This window comes from Peromyscus maniculatus, chromosome 21 (assembly GCF_049852395.1).
Source record: "Peromyscus maniculatus bairdii isolate BWxNUB_F1_BW_parent chromosome 21, HU_Pman_BW_mat_3.1, whole genome shotgun sequence".
Taxonomy (NCBI): Eukaryota; Metazoa; Chordata; class Mammalia; order Rodentia; family Cricetidae; genus Peromyscus; species Peromyscus maniculatus.
The window spans coordinates 70,585,466-70,598,554 of NC_134872.1; the positions used below are offsets into that span (position 1 = coordinate 70,585,466).

Consider the following 13,089-nt stretch of genomic DNA (forward strand, 5'->3'; position numbering starts at 1 on the left):
AAGTGTGTGCTTTGTTCTTCAAAGTCCAGTTGGTAGTGTGGGCATCACTCAGAGTTCCCTCAACTCATTAGGAACAGAGATAACGTTCATATCATTTCTGCCTTGCAGTTCATGGACCTGCGGACTCGATACACTGCCCTGGTCACTCTCATGACACAGTATATTAAATTTGCTGGTGATTCACTGAAAAGGCTGGAAGAGGAGGAGGTAACCATCAACAGTGGACATCCGAGGAAACAGGAACTAGATTGGAGCAGTAACTGTAATGTTTGGGGAAGGCAAAAATGGGCTTCATTCTAAAATGGTCAATAGTTAATACTCAGTAGTTAATTAGAAGCTTAAACTGGGAAAGAGGGAAAGCCTTGGACATTTGTTAGTTTGTTTATTTTTTAGATTCTCCAAAACAGAAAAGCATTTTTAAATTTTTGCTTCGGGTGGACTAGAGTATTTGCTTAACCATGCTTTAGTTCTGGGTTTGATCCCCAAAACCTCAAAAGCAGGTCCTTCAGAACCCTAACATGATAGAGTTAGAGTCATAAATGGTTCCGTTTCAACTGGAAGATTTTGGCATTTGGGCAGAATTTTGTTCATCTTCCTCACGGCTGAGAAATTATTTCCTTCAATGGCACCTGCTGCTCAGTCTGTAGATATGCAGTATGTAAACGTGTGTGTTATGCATTTGAACTAATGCGCATCTTTAAGAATTAAGATTATTACAATTAATTAAAAAGAAAAACAGTAGTAGATACTTATATAAAAGAATGGACTTTTTAATAATTGGTGGAGTTTTACCCTTTGTGTTTTTGCCCAAAAATTATACGTGATTAGAAGGGGTAAGTATGGTTCCGATTTGAAGGACTCCTGCAGCTTTGATCTGGAATTTAAAATTGTGTTGAGTAATAGGAAGAATAAGAAATTATCTGTAAAAGTATATAACCTGAAAGCCCATTGATTACCATCTTGAAGGGATTATACTGTGCTCATTTCTTTGGATGGCCTTTCTTTTCCTCGTCCCAGAACAGACAAAAATAGTTTAAAGAATGCTAAAATGTGTAAATGGTTAAATTTGGGGCCTGGCCATCGTAATTGGACTGTTGAAATTCTACAGGTGTCGCTACCTGATCGAGTGTTGCTTATGTATTGAAAGAACAAACGGTCACCAGTGCCTGGGAGATGGTGCTTACTTTCTTAGCTTCTGGAATTGGGACTCTCTTATAAACTATTTTAGTCTGTTGGGAGTCAACTTTTTTCTGCACTAACCCACTAATGTATATACTTAAAGATTTATAACACCTCCCTTATGCTTCCAAGGAGCCCAGAGTGCTTGTAGCTCCTTTAGTAAATATAATGCACTTATGTGTGAAAGAACTTTCTTATTTTCACTACATTTTGAAAGATGTTATTCCATTTTAAGTAGTGTACATGTCTTTTAAATTTTACGTGCAGTTGTTAAACATAAAATCATTTAAGTCCTTTTCTATTCTCATGGTATAAATCTAATTGTACATATGTGGGCCGCTCAGCTCAATTCCTGCAATAAGATGGAAGATGACAGAAACAAAGATTTTCAAAGACTTCAGTACTAATTATTACTGAAGCACTGAAGAGTTATAGAGAGTTGAAAATACAAACAATATAGTTTTGAAGATACACAAAGACTATAATTTATAATAAAATGTAATACCCTTCTGTTTATTAATATTAATGAACTGTCCTTTAAAAGATATGGAGTTTTAGACCCCAGAGAATAGTACTTCTGAAACAGTCTTGAAGAGCCACAGAATAAACTGCCCTGAGAGCAGAATTTTTCATAGTCAGCATATAAGCAAATCTGTGTAAATTTCAGAAGTAACCAAATATGTTAAAGGAATCTAGGACATTGGCTTAGCTCTATATTTGATACAGTGATGGAATTCTGTAGCCAATGCAAAGACCCAGCTCTAGAAATTGATCTCACTGCATAAAGAGACCCTTTGAAGGAGTGTTTTTTTATGAGTAAGTTTGTTGTCTACAAGATGAAAAATCAGTAATTGACCTAAACTATTTAAAGTAATTTTAAGCATGTGTGAAAAAAATCCTAGCCAACATAGGATAACATAGAATTATTAATAAACCACCAAAATGACTAATTAAGATATTGAAGACTCATCAATAAATTTTACCTTTAATTTTATTTTTTGCTGAGGTAAGCAGAATCTGACCAAGAGGAAAAGGCTCAAAATACCTTGGCCAAAGCTAAGCTATGTTTCAAAGTAAGATTTGGTAAGAAACTGGTTCTTAGAAAGAATTATTAAAAATTAAAATTTGCATTTTTGTTTTTGAGACAGTGGCTTTCTGGGAAGCCCAGAATGGCCTGGAACTCCATGTCCTCCTGTCTAAGTACTGAGGTCTCAGGGGTGCAGGGCTGAGCCCTGAGAGGACTTTAAACAGACAGAACGTTGCAGTACGACAGAGTTGACTGTGACACATAATTCAAAAAAACATACCAGTTGTAATGAGGCTTTCTTACCCAGGGAGTTGTGCTAACAACCATGGGTGGGTTAATGGAGGAAGCTGAGCTTTTTAAGCCCCAAATGATCAAAGATCAGGAAAGTAGAGGAAGGAAAAGCTTTGTTGTGAATTACATTCTTGAAACTCCCATATATCCCCGCGAAAACAGATGATTTCTACAGAATGATTTCTGTATTCCTACTGAATTCTTACTGCAGTTACTCTGAGTGGATACAAAGCTACCACCGCAGTGTTAACTAAGAGAACTAGGCTATGTCTGGAAGCCAGTCCAAGCATGTAGAGTTTCAGTTAATAGTCAGTTTCTCAGGCTTCTCCCCTGCTGAAAGGTTTTCTTGTTTTTATTTGATAAGATGGATATACCTTCAAAACATTTGTATTGGGGTATCTGAAGGTACTCGACAAAATGGATTTCAGCTGAGGCATGCCAGTGCCAGCAGCAGTGAAGTCTGGGAGTGCGTCAGTATCACCTCCTCTAAGGCCAGGGAAGGGACGGGAGCTGCCTTTACATTAGCAATCCCCATCTTGTCATTGTCACACTCGCCATCGGAAACAGTGACTTGGAAATGTCAAGATGCATGTAATTCTCCTTTCCCCTGTTAAAACTGTTACTTCTGAATCCGGCTCTCTGTTCTGGAATTCTGTTTCTTTAATCCTAAACATGGCACTGTGAGTACCATGTTTAATTTCCACTGGGCTTGATATTGCAAACTAAATCTGTGTTCTTTGTTCCTGCGTGGTGGTTTTATTCCAAGCTGACGTGATTGAATTGTGAGAGCAGAGTGGATATCATGACCAAAGCTTAATTTTTACATCTATAAAAGTTCAGGGCCCCGCTTCATGTTCGGTAGTCTCTTCTTGCCTCAAAACCGCAAGCCAGCTAATTTCTATATGAAATTACTCCTGAGGGGCAAAAGGGATTCTTTGGGACGCACACCCTTTAGGTGACCTGTCTCCTCCCTGCCGGCTTTCTGAGGTTTCCGCTCTGAAGAAACTGGTGCTGGTGCTGGTGCTGGTGGCCACTGCTTGTTCTGCACATGAGTTCCCTTGGTCTCGTGAGTACATGAGCACTACTTCAGAGGATCCAGAATCTGTTTCAGTAGAACGGCTTTGATACTTTAAATGTTTCTTGTAGATGAAAAGGTCTAAGGAGAATTCTGAGCACGGGGCGTATTCAGATCTGCTGCAGCGTCAGAAAGCAACCATGGTTGAAAATAGCAAACTTACAGGAAAGATCAGTGAGTTGGAAACAATGGTAGCTGAGCTAAAGAAGCAAAAATCTCGGGTGGAGGAAGAGCTTCCAAAAGTTAAGGAGGCTGCGGAAAATGAACTGAGGAAGCAACAGAGGAACGTGGAGGACATCGCTCTGCAGAAGCTCAGGGCGGAGAGCGAGGCCAAGCAGTACCGCCGGGAGCTGGAGACCATTGTGAGGGAGAAGGAAGCTGCCGAGCGGGAGCTGGAGCGGGTGAGGCTGCTCACCTCTGAGGCTGAGGCCCGGCGAGCCGCAGTGGAGGAGAACCTCCGTAACTTCCGGAGTCAGCTGGAGGAACACACCTTCACGAGGAGAACCCTCGAAGATCATCTGAGGAGGAAGGACTCGAGCCTCAGCGATCTGGAACAGCAGAAACAGGCGTTAGTGGAGGAACTCCGGCGAAAGCGAGACCACGAGGAGGAACTCTTGAAGCTGGTGCAGCAGATGGAGAGGGACCTGGCATTCCAGAAACAGGTGGCCGAGAAGCAGCTGAAGGAGAAGCAAAAGATCGAATTGGAAGCAAGGAGAAAAATAACCGAAATTCAGTATTCGTGTCGGGAAAATGGGCTGCCGGCCTGTAGGACTGTGGCGGGCCCCCAGAAGGAGCAGGACAGACAGAAGGAGGAGGAACTTAAGCAGCAGGTGGACGAGCTGACGGTGGCCAACAGGAAGGCTGAGAAAGAGATGCGGGAGCTCAAGTACGAACTCAGTGCGGTCCAGCTTGAAAAGGCTTCCTCTGAGGAAAAGGCGCGGCTGCTCAAAGACAAGCTGGATGAGACGAATAACACACTCAAGTGCCTGAAGGGGGAGCTGGAAAGGAAGGATCAGGTCCAGGAACGCTACTCCCAACAGCTCAGAGAACTTGGCAGGCAGCTGAACCAAACGACAGACAAGGCTGAAGAGGTCAGGCAGGAAGCTGATGATCTCAAGAAAATAAAGCACAACTACCAGTTAGAATTGGAATCTCTCCATCATGAGAAAGGAAAACTCCAGAGAGAAGTCGACAGGATCACCAGGGCACATGCTCTAGCTGAGAGGAACATTCAGCACTTAAATTCCCAAGTTCATTCTTCACAGAATGAGAAGGAACTCTCCGAGGAAAGGAGACAACTGTGCCAGAGAAAATCGGATCATCTGAAAGAAGAGTTTGAGAAGAGCCATGCACAGTTGCTTCAGAATATTAAAGCGGAGAAAGAAAATAACGATAAAATCCGAAAGCTCAATGAAGAACTGGAGAAAAGCAACGAGTGTGCAGAAATGCTCAAACAGAAGGTGGACGAGCTCACGAGGCAGAATAATGAAACCAAACTAATGATGCAGAGAATTCAGGCCGAGTCCAAGAACATCGTCCGAGAGAAACAAGCGATCCAGCAAAGATGCGAAGTGCTGCAGGTTCAGGCCGACGGTTTTAAAGATCAGTTACGGAACACCAACGAACACTTGCACAAACAGACCAAGACAGAACAGGACTTCCACCGGAAGATTAAAAGTCTAGAGGATGACCTAGCCCAGAGCCAGAATTTGGTGAGCGAATTTAAGCAGAAATGTGACCAACAGAACATCATCATCCAGAATACGGAGAAGGAGGTGAGGAACCTGAGTGCTGAGCTGAGCGCTTCCAAGGAGGAGAAGCGTCGGGAGGAGCAGAAAGCCCAGCTGCAGCGGGCTCAGGTGCAAGAGCTGAACGACAGGCTGAAGAGGGTGCAGGATGAGCTGCACTTGAAGACCATCGAGGAGCAGATGACCCACAGGAAGATGGTCCTGCTCCAGGAGGAGTCGGACAAGTTCAAGCGCTCAGCGGACGAGTTTCGGAAGAAGATGGAAAAGTTGATGGAGTCCAAGGTCATCACTGAAAATGACATCTCCGGCATTAAGCATGACTTCGTGTCCCTTCAGAGGGAAAACTGCCGCGCGCAGGAGAACGCGAAGCAGTGGGAGACAAACATCAGAGAGCTCGAGCGGCAGCTGCAGTGCTACCGCGAGAAGATGCAACAGGGGCAGCACGTGGAAGCCAATCATTATCAGAAATGCCGGAAGCTCGAGGAGGAGCTGGTCGCCCAGAGACGGGAGGTCGAAAGCCTCAAGCAGAGGATGGATCAGCAGATAAAGGAGCATGAGCACCAGTTAGCTTTGCTCCAGTGTGAAATTCAAGAAAAGAACACAGCCAGAGATCATACCTCCACGTCAGGTTTTGATACGGCAGGGAGAGAGTGCCACCGCCCCGCAGAGACTTGCTCTGGGAACTCTGGACACCTGAACCTCAAGGCCAGGTGTCCCCTGTCGAGATGGACTCCGGAACCACAACCTCAGGCAGAAGAAAAATGGCAGCATAGGGTTGCTGAACAAATCCCAAAGGAGGTCAAGTTCCGACAGCCAGGGACGCTCCTGGACACGGAGAGCGGCCAACCATGCTACTCGGAGTACTTTTCGCAGACAAGCACGGAATTGCAGATAACGTTTGATGAGAAAAACCCGATTCCGAGACTGACTGAGCTGGAGAAGATGAGAGACCAAGCCTTGACAAGGACTTCCAGACCGCCTGTCAGGTATCAGGATGACAAGCTCGAAATGGAACTGGTGAAACTTTTGACACCCTTGGAGGTATACCTTGTTCTGTGACCTTCTTAGCTACATCAGGCCAGGCTTCTTTTATTTCTTTTTTTTCTCCAAGGCTACATTTTTAGCAGTTTTGAATGCCAAGCTGTATACTATAGCCGTCCTGAGAAGAAAATAATACTCTAATTTTCCATCAGTTTGGCTGTATTTTACTATAAATGACCACTGATATATGAATGCTTGAGATTGTCCATAAATGTAGTGAGTAAGCTGATATACCTATAGGAGTATATATTTTAATGGTGATTATATTTTTTAAAAAATCTAGAGAATGGCTGTGTTGCATGCAGTTCAGTGGTAGAAGAATTCCCTAGCATGTGCAAGGCCCTGGGTCAGAGTCTTAGCACTTTTGGGGGGGAGGGAACTAGAAGAACCAAATATTATTTTCAACTTCTAGCGTATTCTGTGGCCAGGTTTCATTTTATTCACTACTTTACTGTATTTAATTGCTAAAACTTGAGTCTCTCAAAAAATTCTCCCCTACCCTTGGTTTGCCATTCTTCACTCACTTATAATTCAAGGGATTGTGTTTGGGCCGAGAATATTTGATACAATGTCATCATGTTCTTTAGGCAACTTTAAACATCTTAAACATTCCTATTGCAGATAGCTAAGAACAAACAATGTGGTATGCATACAGAAGTCACAACCTTAACACAGGAGAAGAAGCTGAGTTCCAGTGCTGGTGGATGGATGCTGGAAGGGTCCAGAACATCTGGTGGACTCAAGGGAGATTTCCTTAAGAAAAGCGTAGAGCCAGAGACTTCCCAGAGCTTTGACCTTAACCAAGCATGTTCAGTTAGGGAGGATGAGTTCCAGTTCCAAGGGCTCAGGCACACTGTGTCTGGTAGGCAGCTGGCTGAAGCGAAGCTTCTGGACCTGAGAACAGTCGAACAGCTGCGACTCGGTCTGAAGACTGTTGAAGAAGTTCAGAAAAGTCTCAGCAAGTTTTTGACCAAAGCCACCTCCATTGCAGGACTTTATCTAGAGTCTTCCAAAGAAAAAATGTCATTTGCTTCCGCAGCCCAGAAAATCATAATAGACAAAATGATGGCTCTAGCCTTTTTAGAAGCTCAGGCTGCAACAGGTTTTATAATCGACCCCATTTCTGGTCAGACTTACTGTGTTGAAGATGCAGTTCGTCAAGGCATTGTTGATCCTGAATTCAGGAATAGGCTCCTGGAGGCAGAGAAGGCCGTCTTGGGATATCCACATTCCTCTAAGACGCTGTCAGTGTTCCAGGCGATGGAAAATAGGATGCTTGATAGGAAGAAAGGGAAACATATCTTGGAAGCACAGATTGCCAGTGGGGGCGTCATTGACCCTGTGAGAGGCATCCGAGTCCCTCCAGAAACTGCTGTGCAGCAGGGCTTGCTGAACAATGCCATCTTACAGTTCCTGCACGAGCCGTCCAGCAACACCAGAGTTTTTCCTAACCCCAACAACAAGCAGGCTCTGTATTATGCGGAGTTGCTGCAGATGTGTGTGTTTGATGTAGATTGCCAGTGCTTTCTCCTGCCCTTTGGGGAAAGGGACATATCCAACCTCAACATAGAGAAAACTCATAAAATTTCTGTGGTGGATACGAAAGCGGGAGCAGAGCTGACCGCATATGAGGCTTTCCAGAGAAACCTGATCGACAAAAGTATTTACCTTGAACTCTCAGGGCAGCAGTACCAGTGGAAGGAAGCCACATTTTTTGACTCCTACGGACATCCTTCTCACATGCTGACTGATATCAAAACTGGTTTGCAGTTCAATATTAGTGAGGCTGTAGAGCAGGGAACACTAGACAAAGCCTTGGTCCAAAAGTATCAGGAAGGCCTTACCACACTAACAGAACTGGCCGACTCTCTGCTGAGCAAGCTAGTTCCTAAGAAGGATTTGCATAGTCCCATTGCAGGCTACTGGCTGACTGCTAGTGGGGAACGGATCTCCTTACTGAAAGCCTCCCGGAGAAATTTGGTTGATAGGATTACTGCCCTCAGATGCCTGGAAGCCCAAGTCAGTACAGGGGGGATAATTGATCCTCTGACTGGCAAGAAATACAGGGTAGCGGAGGCTTTGCATAGAGGCCTAGTTGATGAGGGCTTTGCCCAGCAGCTGCGCCAGTGTGAATTAGTAATCACGGGCATCGGCCATCCTGTCACTAACAAAACGATGTCCGTGGTGGAAGCTGTGAATGCAAATATCATAAGTAAAGAGATGGGAATCCGATGCCTGGAATTCCAGTACTTGACAGGGGGCCTGGTAGAGCCACAGGTTCGCTCGAGGCTGTCTATAGAAGAGGCCCTTCAGGTAGGGATCATCGATGTCCTCATCGCTACCAGACTCAAGGATCAAAAATCATACATCAGGAATATAATATGTCCTCAGACTAAAAGAAAGTTGACATATAAAGAAGCCTTAGAGAAAGCTGATTTTGATTTCCACACAGGACTTAAGCTGTTAGAAGTTTCTGAACCCTTGATGACAGGGATTTCCAGCCTCTACTATTCTTCCCAGTAGGGCGTTTAAGTAACTCCATGCAGAGGCAATGCCGGCTGCTTCCCGCCATCTGTTCAGAGCAGATGGTGTCTGCTAAATGTGCAGTCTAGGAACTGTGTCCCAAACTCGAAGCACTGAGAATTTCTTGTAGGCTAGAAATAGGTCCCTGCTCAGAAAACACGGCCATTCTTGAATTGAAAATAACACAGGATTGGCTGCCCCCTAAAATAGTTACATTTAAAAAAGAAATCTTATCTCACTTAAATAAATGGGTTTTATCTAGAAAATGGTGTAAGCATGGTGACCATCCACACATTCACAGACTCAATTTCTTCAGTCCTTCTTCAGAGTTCTTTCACTGAATAGATTCAGCTTGTTAATGACGTGGAACAATGTGCATCTTGAAAGAGTACCTCACAGAGCACCGCGGGGTTGAAGAGCACAGGCAGATGTGCTCCAGATCCATGAGGCTGGAGATTTGCTTCCTGTAGGCTGTGATGTTCTTTACATATTAAAGTGTCTGTTGTAATCTCTTGTTTTAGTTGAGACTTTGGAATTAAAATCTAACAAGCCCGTTGTGTATTGGAGGAGGGGGATCATCTGTGTGTCTGTGTCGTCCTTCTCTCTCCTTTTGCTTCCTGTTGTCTGAGAGCTCTCTGTGGAGGCGTTCACGATTGTAATGCTAATGTAAAGGCAGCAATTCCCCAATCTCGCAGTCTCATGAATAAAGTTGAATTTGCTTATTTGTCCTACTCATGAAGCAGCTGGGTGGTCAGAGCAGTGAATAAAGATTGTCAAAGCTTCCCTGGCTACCCTAGACATCTGTGCTGTGACATGGCGGACACGGTTAAGTGAATGAATAAAAGATCTCCGTAACCCATGTGCATGATGGGAAAACTTTTTTTTTGCATTCTGAAGTTCAGCAGAAAGGATAGGTGAGTTGAGAAGCTCGGTCATCAGTCACTTACTAGAATGTACCTTCTCTTTTTTAACCACTGTACCCGTCAGAAGTCTTTGGAAGAAGAGAAGAAACAGCATGTTGACAAAGCTAAAGAACTGCAGAAATGGGTATCTAATATCAGCAAGACAATGAGAGATGGGGAAAAAGCTGGGAAGCCTCTCTTCTCTAAGCAACAGGTATTCACAGAGGTTCTAATGCTGATGGGTGAAATTTACTGAATCATACAGTCTACAAAGCACAAATCAGTACCTTAATTTCCCCCTGGGTTACAGGCTCTTACAATGAAGATCCAAGAGGTTGGGTCGTTAGTCAGTTTGCCCAAAGAGTCATAGTTAGAATGTGCTGGAAAAGGGTATCCTATTCCACAGCCAGAACCATTTGCATTGGCTCCACTCTCAGCAAGCCAATAGGTTATAGGACTTACATAGATCCCCTCCCCCATCACATCTTCTATACATCCACTCCCCCATTAGAATGACTAGGATTGGTGATCAACGAAGTTACCAGACCTCCATGCCACCCATATCAGAAAGACATGGAGAATACCATCTAGGATGTGAACGTTGTTGAGTGTTTAGTAGTTCTTTCATTATGAATCTTTTCTGTTTCACAAGCAAACAGTTGCTTAGTGTTAGTTGGGAGACTGCATAAGGGAGGTATTTTTGCCCCACAGTGTACCACTTGAAGCTCAGGACATTGACATTAAGCTATAAATTCTATTAGTGCTGTTATTGGTGGTGGGAATTCCTTCTAGTTTGTATCTTGTTGGGTTGGTCTTGTTTGGGGGAGACAAGGTCGAGGCTAGTCTCACCCTTGCTATGCAGCACAGGCTGGCCTTGAACTCCTTAGTTGCTTTTTCTTTTTCTTTTTCTTTTTTTTTTCTTTTTCTTTTTCTTTTTTTTTTTTTGAGACAGGATTTCTCTGTGTAGTTTTGGTGTCTGTCCTGGATCTCGCTCTGTAGACCAGATTGACCTTGAACTCACAAATTCACCTGACTCTGCCTCCTGAGTGCTGGGATTAAAGGCATGTGCCATCATGTCTGGACATTGACACCAAGAGAAGCTTTTGCATAAGGAATACTTTTCCCACAGGAGGCCAGCTCCTACCCTTGCCTGACATTGTAGTTTTTAGAGCTGTCACTCAGTCTCAGTGTTGAGTGTCTCTTCTAGCTTCGCCTTAGTACTTATACTCAATTGACCCTGACACAGGGGAGGGGGAGGGAGGGCCGGGGGGGGGGGGGCAGGGGGGGAGTGGTCAGGAAAGGCATCAACTCTTGTCTAATCTTGCTTTTGATATAAGGCCAAATAGATCTGATTTAGGGTTTCTCTTGAGAAGTTTATACTTAAAATATTATTCTTTAAAAATGGAGTCGTTAGCTTTCATGGTGTGTGTCATTCAAATGGAAGAACACCTGGTGTCTTCACGTTATAGTTACACATTCTCTAAAATGTTAGTAAGATTTAGAGGTAGCATACACAGACACTTTTAAATAAGATTGTGGCCTTAACCTGGAATTCTACCAGAACACTTGCTCTTTCTCTTTTAAAGGAGAAAGTGGTTTGATAGACATAATGAGTGAGTGCTCAAAGATTCCATTTACCTTCATGATTACCTACAGCCATGCAGAATAGATGTCAATGGACTAAGGAGTATACTTGGCATCTTTTCATTGGCCCAGTATTTCCCATTCCTGTTCATTTACAAGAATGGAAGCTTTGATCAAATGAAAGGGGTTAAGGAAAAGTCTTGGGGGGACTCCCTTTTTCCTCCATCAATGGGTTTTCCACTCTGGTTGCCCCAGATGACTTGGGATGGAGTGTGCTAGCCTGGGGCAGTTATCTCTTGATCTACAGGCCTACTTTCACAATAATAAAAGGAGCTTATGAAAGGAAGATCCTCTTTGGAAGTAGTGTCCCACAGTCACAGTGTCCTTTTGAGAACGGTGACATGCAAGGGTGTTAGTGAGCCAGGACAGATGCAGGAACTGTGTGGTGTTGGATTGAGATGATAGCACCGTGACACCCAGAGGACTCTGCACTTGTGTCTGCTGGGGAGAGCTGACCTCTTTGGCCTGTACACTGCTCACAGCTGATAGGCTATGTGTGTCACCGGAAAATACAAATGTCACTTTTGTCTTGATTAAAATCATACATTTTTAATTATTAGTTAATACTCATTTTGTTGGGGGAGAGTTTGAATGTGCCTTCTTACCTTACAGATTTCCAGTAAAGAAATATCAACCAAAAAGGAGCAGTTCTCTGAAGCTCTTCAAGCCACACAGCTTTTTTTGGCTAAACATGGAGACAAGTATGTTGGCTTTCACTGGCCCTTTCATTGGGTGTAGGGTCACGTCCTGAAATCCATCTAGCGGACAAAAGGCAGCGTGTCTTACCTGACATCCTAACAGTGGAACGCCAACAAACCACACTTTACTCAATAGAACGTGAACTTAGCGACCCGCCACCCCCAGCCTTCACCGTTCTACAGTGTGCTCATCCTCATCTGTTACAAGTAAACTGACTCAGACAGGTTGAATATGAGGACCCAGTGAGTGGCAGGGCAGGCTCTAAGTCAGGTTTTAATTCTTTGGGGGAACTTCTTAAATGTGTTCTGTGTGTGTGTATGCGCGCACACATGCATACATAATGGATGTGTCTCTGTTTTCTAGTCCTGTTTTTCACGAGTTACTTTATATATCTCAACCAGTGATTTGAACAAAGAAGGCATCATCCCCCATCTTAAATCCTATTGGCGTGTCCTCTTCATGGTTACCCTGAAATGGTTTTGTGTTATTCCTTGAAGAATCTTTCTCTGATCAACTTGGAGCGGTTATTCTGGTCTTGTTGTTGTTGTTTGTTTGTTTTTATCTGGGAGGGCACTGACTTACTAGTTTAACTCTTTAGTCTCTTTCTTAGACAAAGGAAAGAATCTTGGGTATTTTATATAGGCCCCTGACTTCAATACATAATCATTTCAAGACCTGAGAAATAGTCACACTCTATTTGAAGACTGTGAAGCAGAGACATGGAGACGGGTTACAAACTTTTACACGTGAAGGCTAACACTATCCCTGGATACTTTATGCCTGTTGTAGACTGACAGATGAAGAAAGAAAGGAATTGGAGAAACAAGTGAAAGCTCTTCAAGAAGGTTATAATTTATTATTCAGTGAATCCCTGAAACAGCAGGAACTGCAACCCTCCGGAGATACGAAGGCAGAGGAGAAGGTAACGTTGCTCACTGATGTGAGGTCCATTCAAGAGTC

General features: G+C 43.8%; 1 protein-coding gene across 37 annotated transcripts in view; it reads left to right on the top strand.

The window, feature by feature from the left end:
- The window catches only part of Dst (dystonin), a 434,856-nt gene that overhangs the window by 291,967 nt on the left and 129,800 nt on the right, over window positions 1-13,089 (top strand). For 35 of the 37 annotated variants that reach the window (XM_076558433.1, XM_076558438.1, XM_076558418.1 and 32 more), the window contains 4 exons: window positions 109-207; window positions 9,872-10,000; window positions 12,043-12,131; window positions 12,919-13,051. In XM_076558433.1, coding sequence (XP_076414548.1) covers window positions 109-207; window positions 9,872-10,000; window positions 12,043-12,131; window positions 12,919-13,051 — 450 coding nt within the window. Of the gene's footprint in view, window positions 1-108; window positions 208-3,643; window positions 6,362-6,982; window positions 9,744-9,871; window positions 10,001-12,042; window positions 12,132-12,918; window positions 13,052-13,089 lie in introns of those variants that run through there. The other 2 variants (XM_076558452.1, XM_076558453.1) reach the window with 1 other exon arrangement.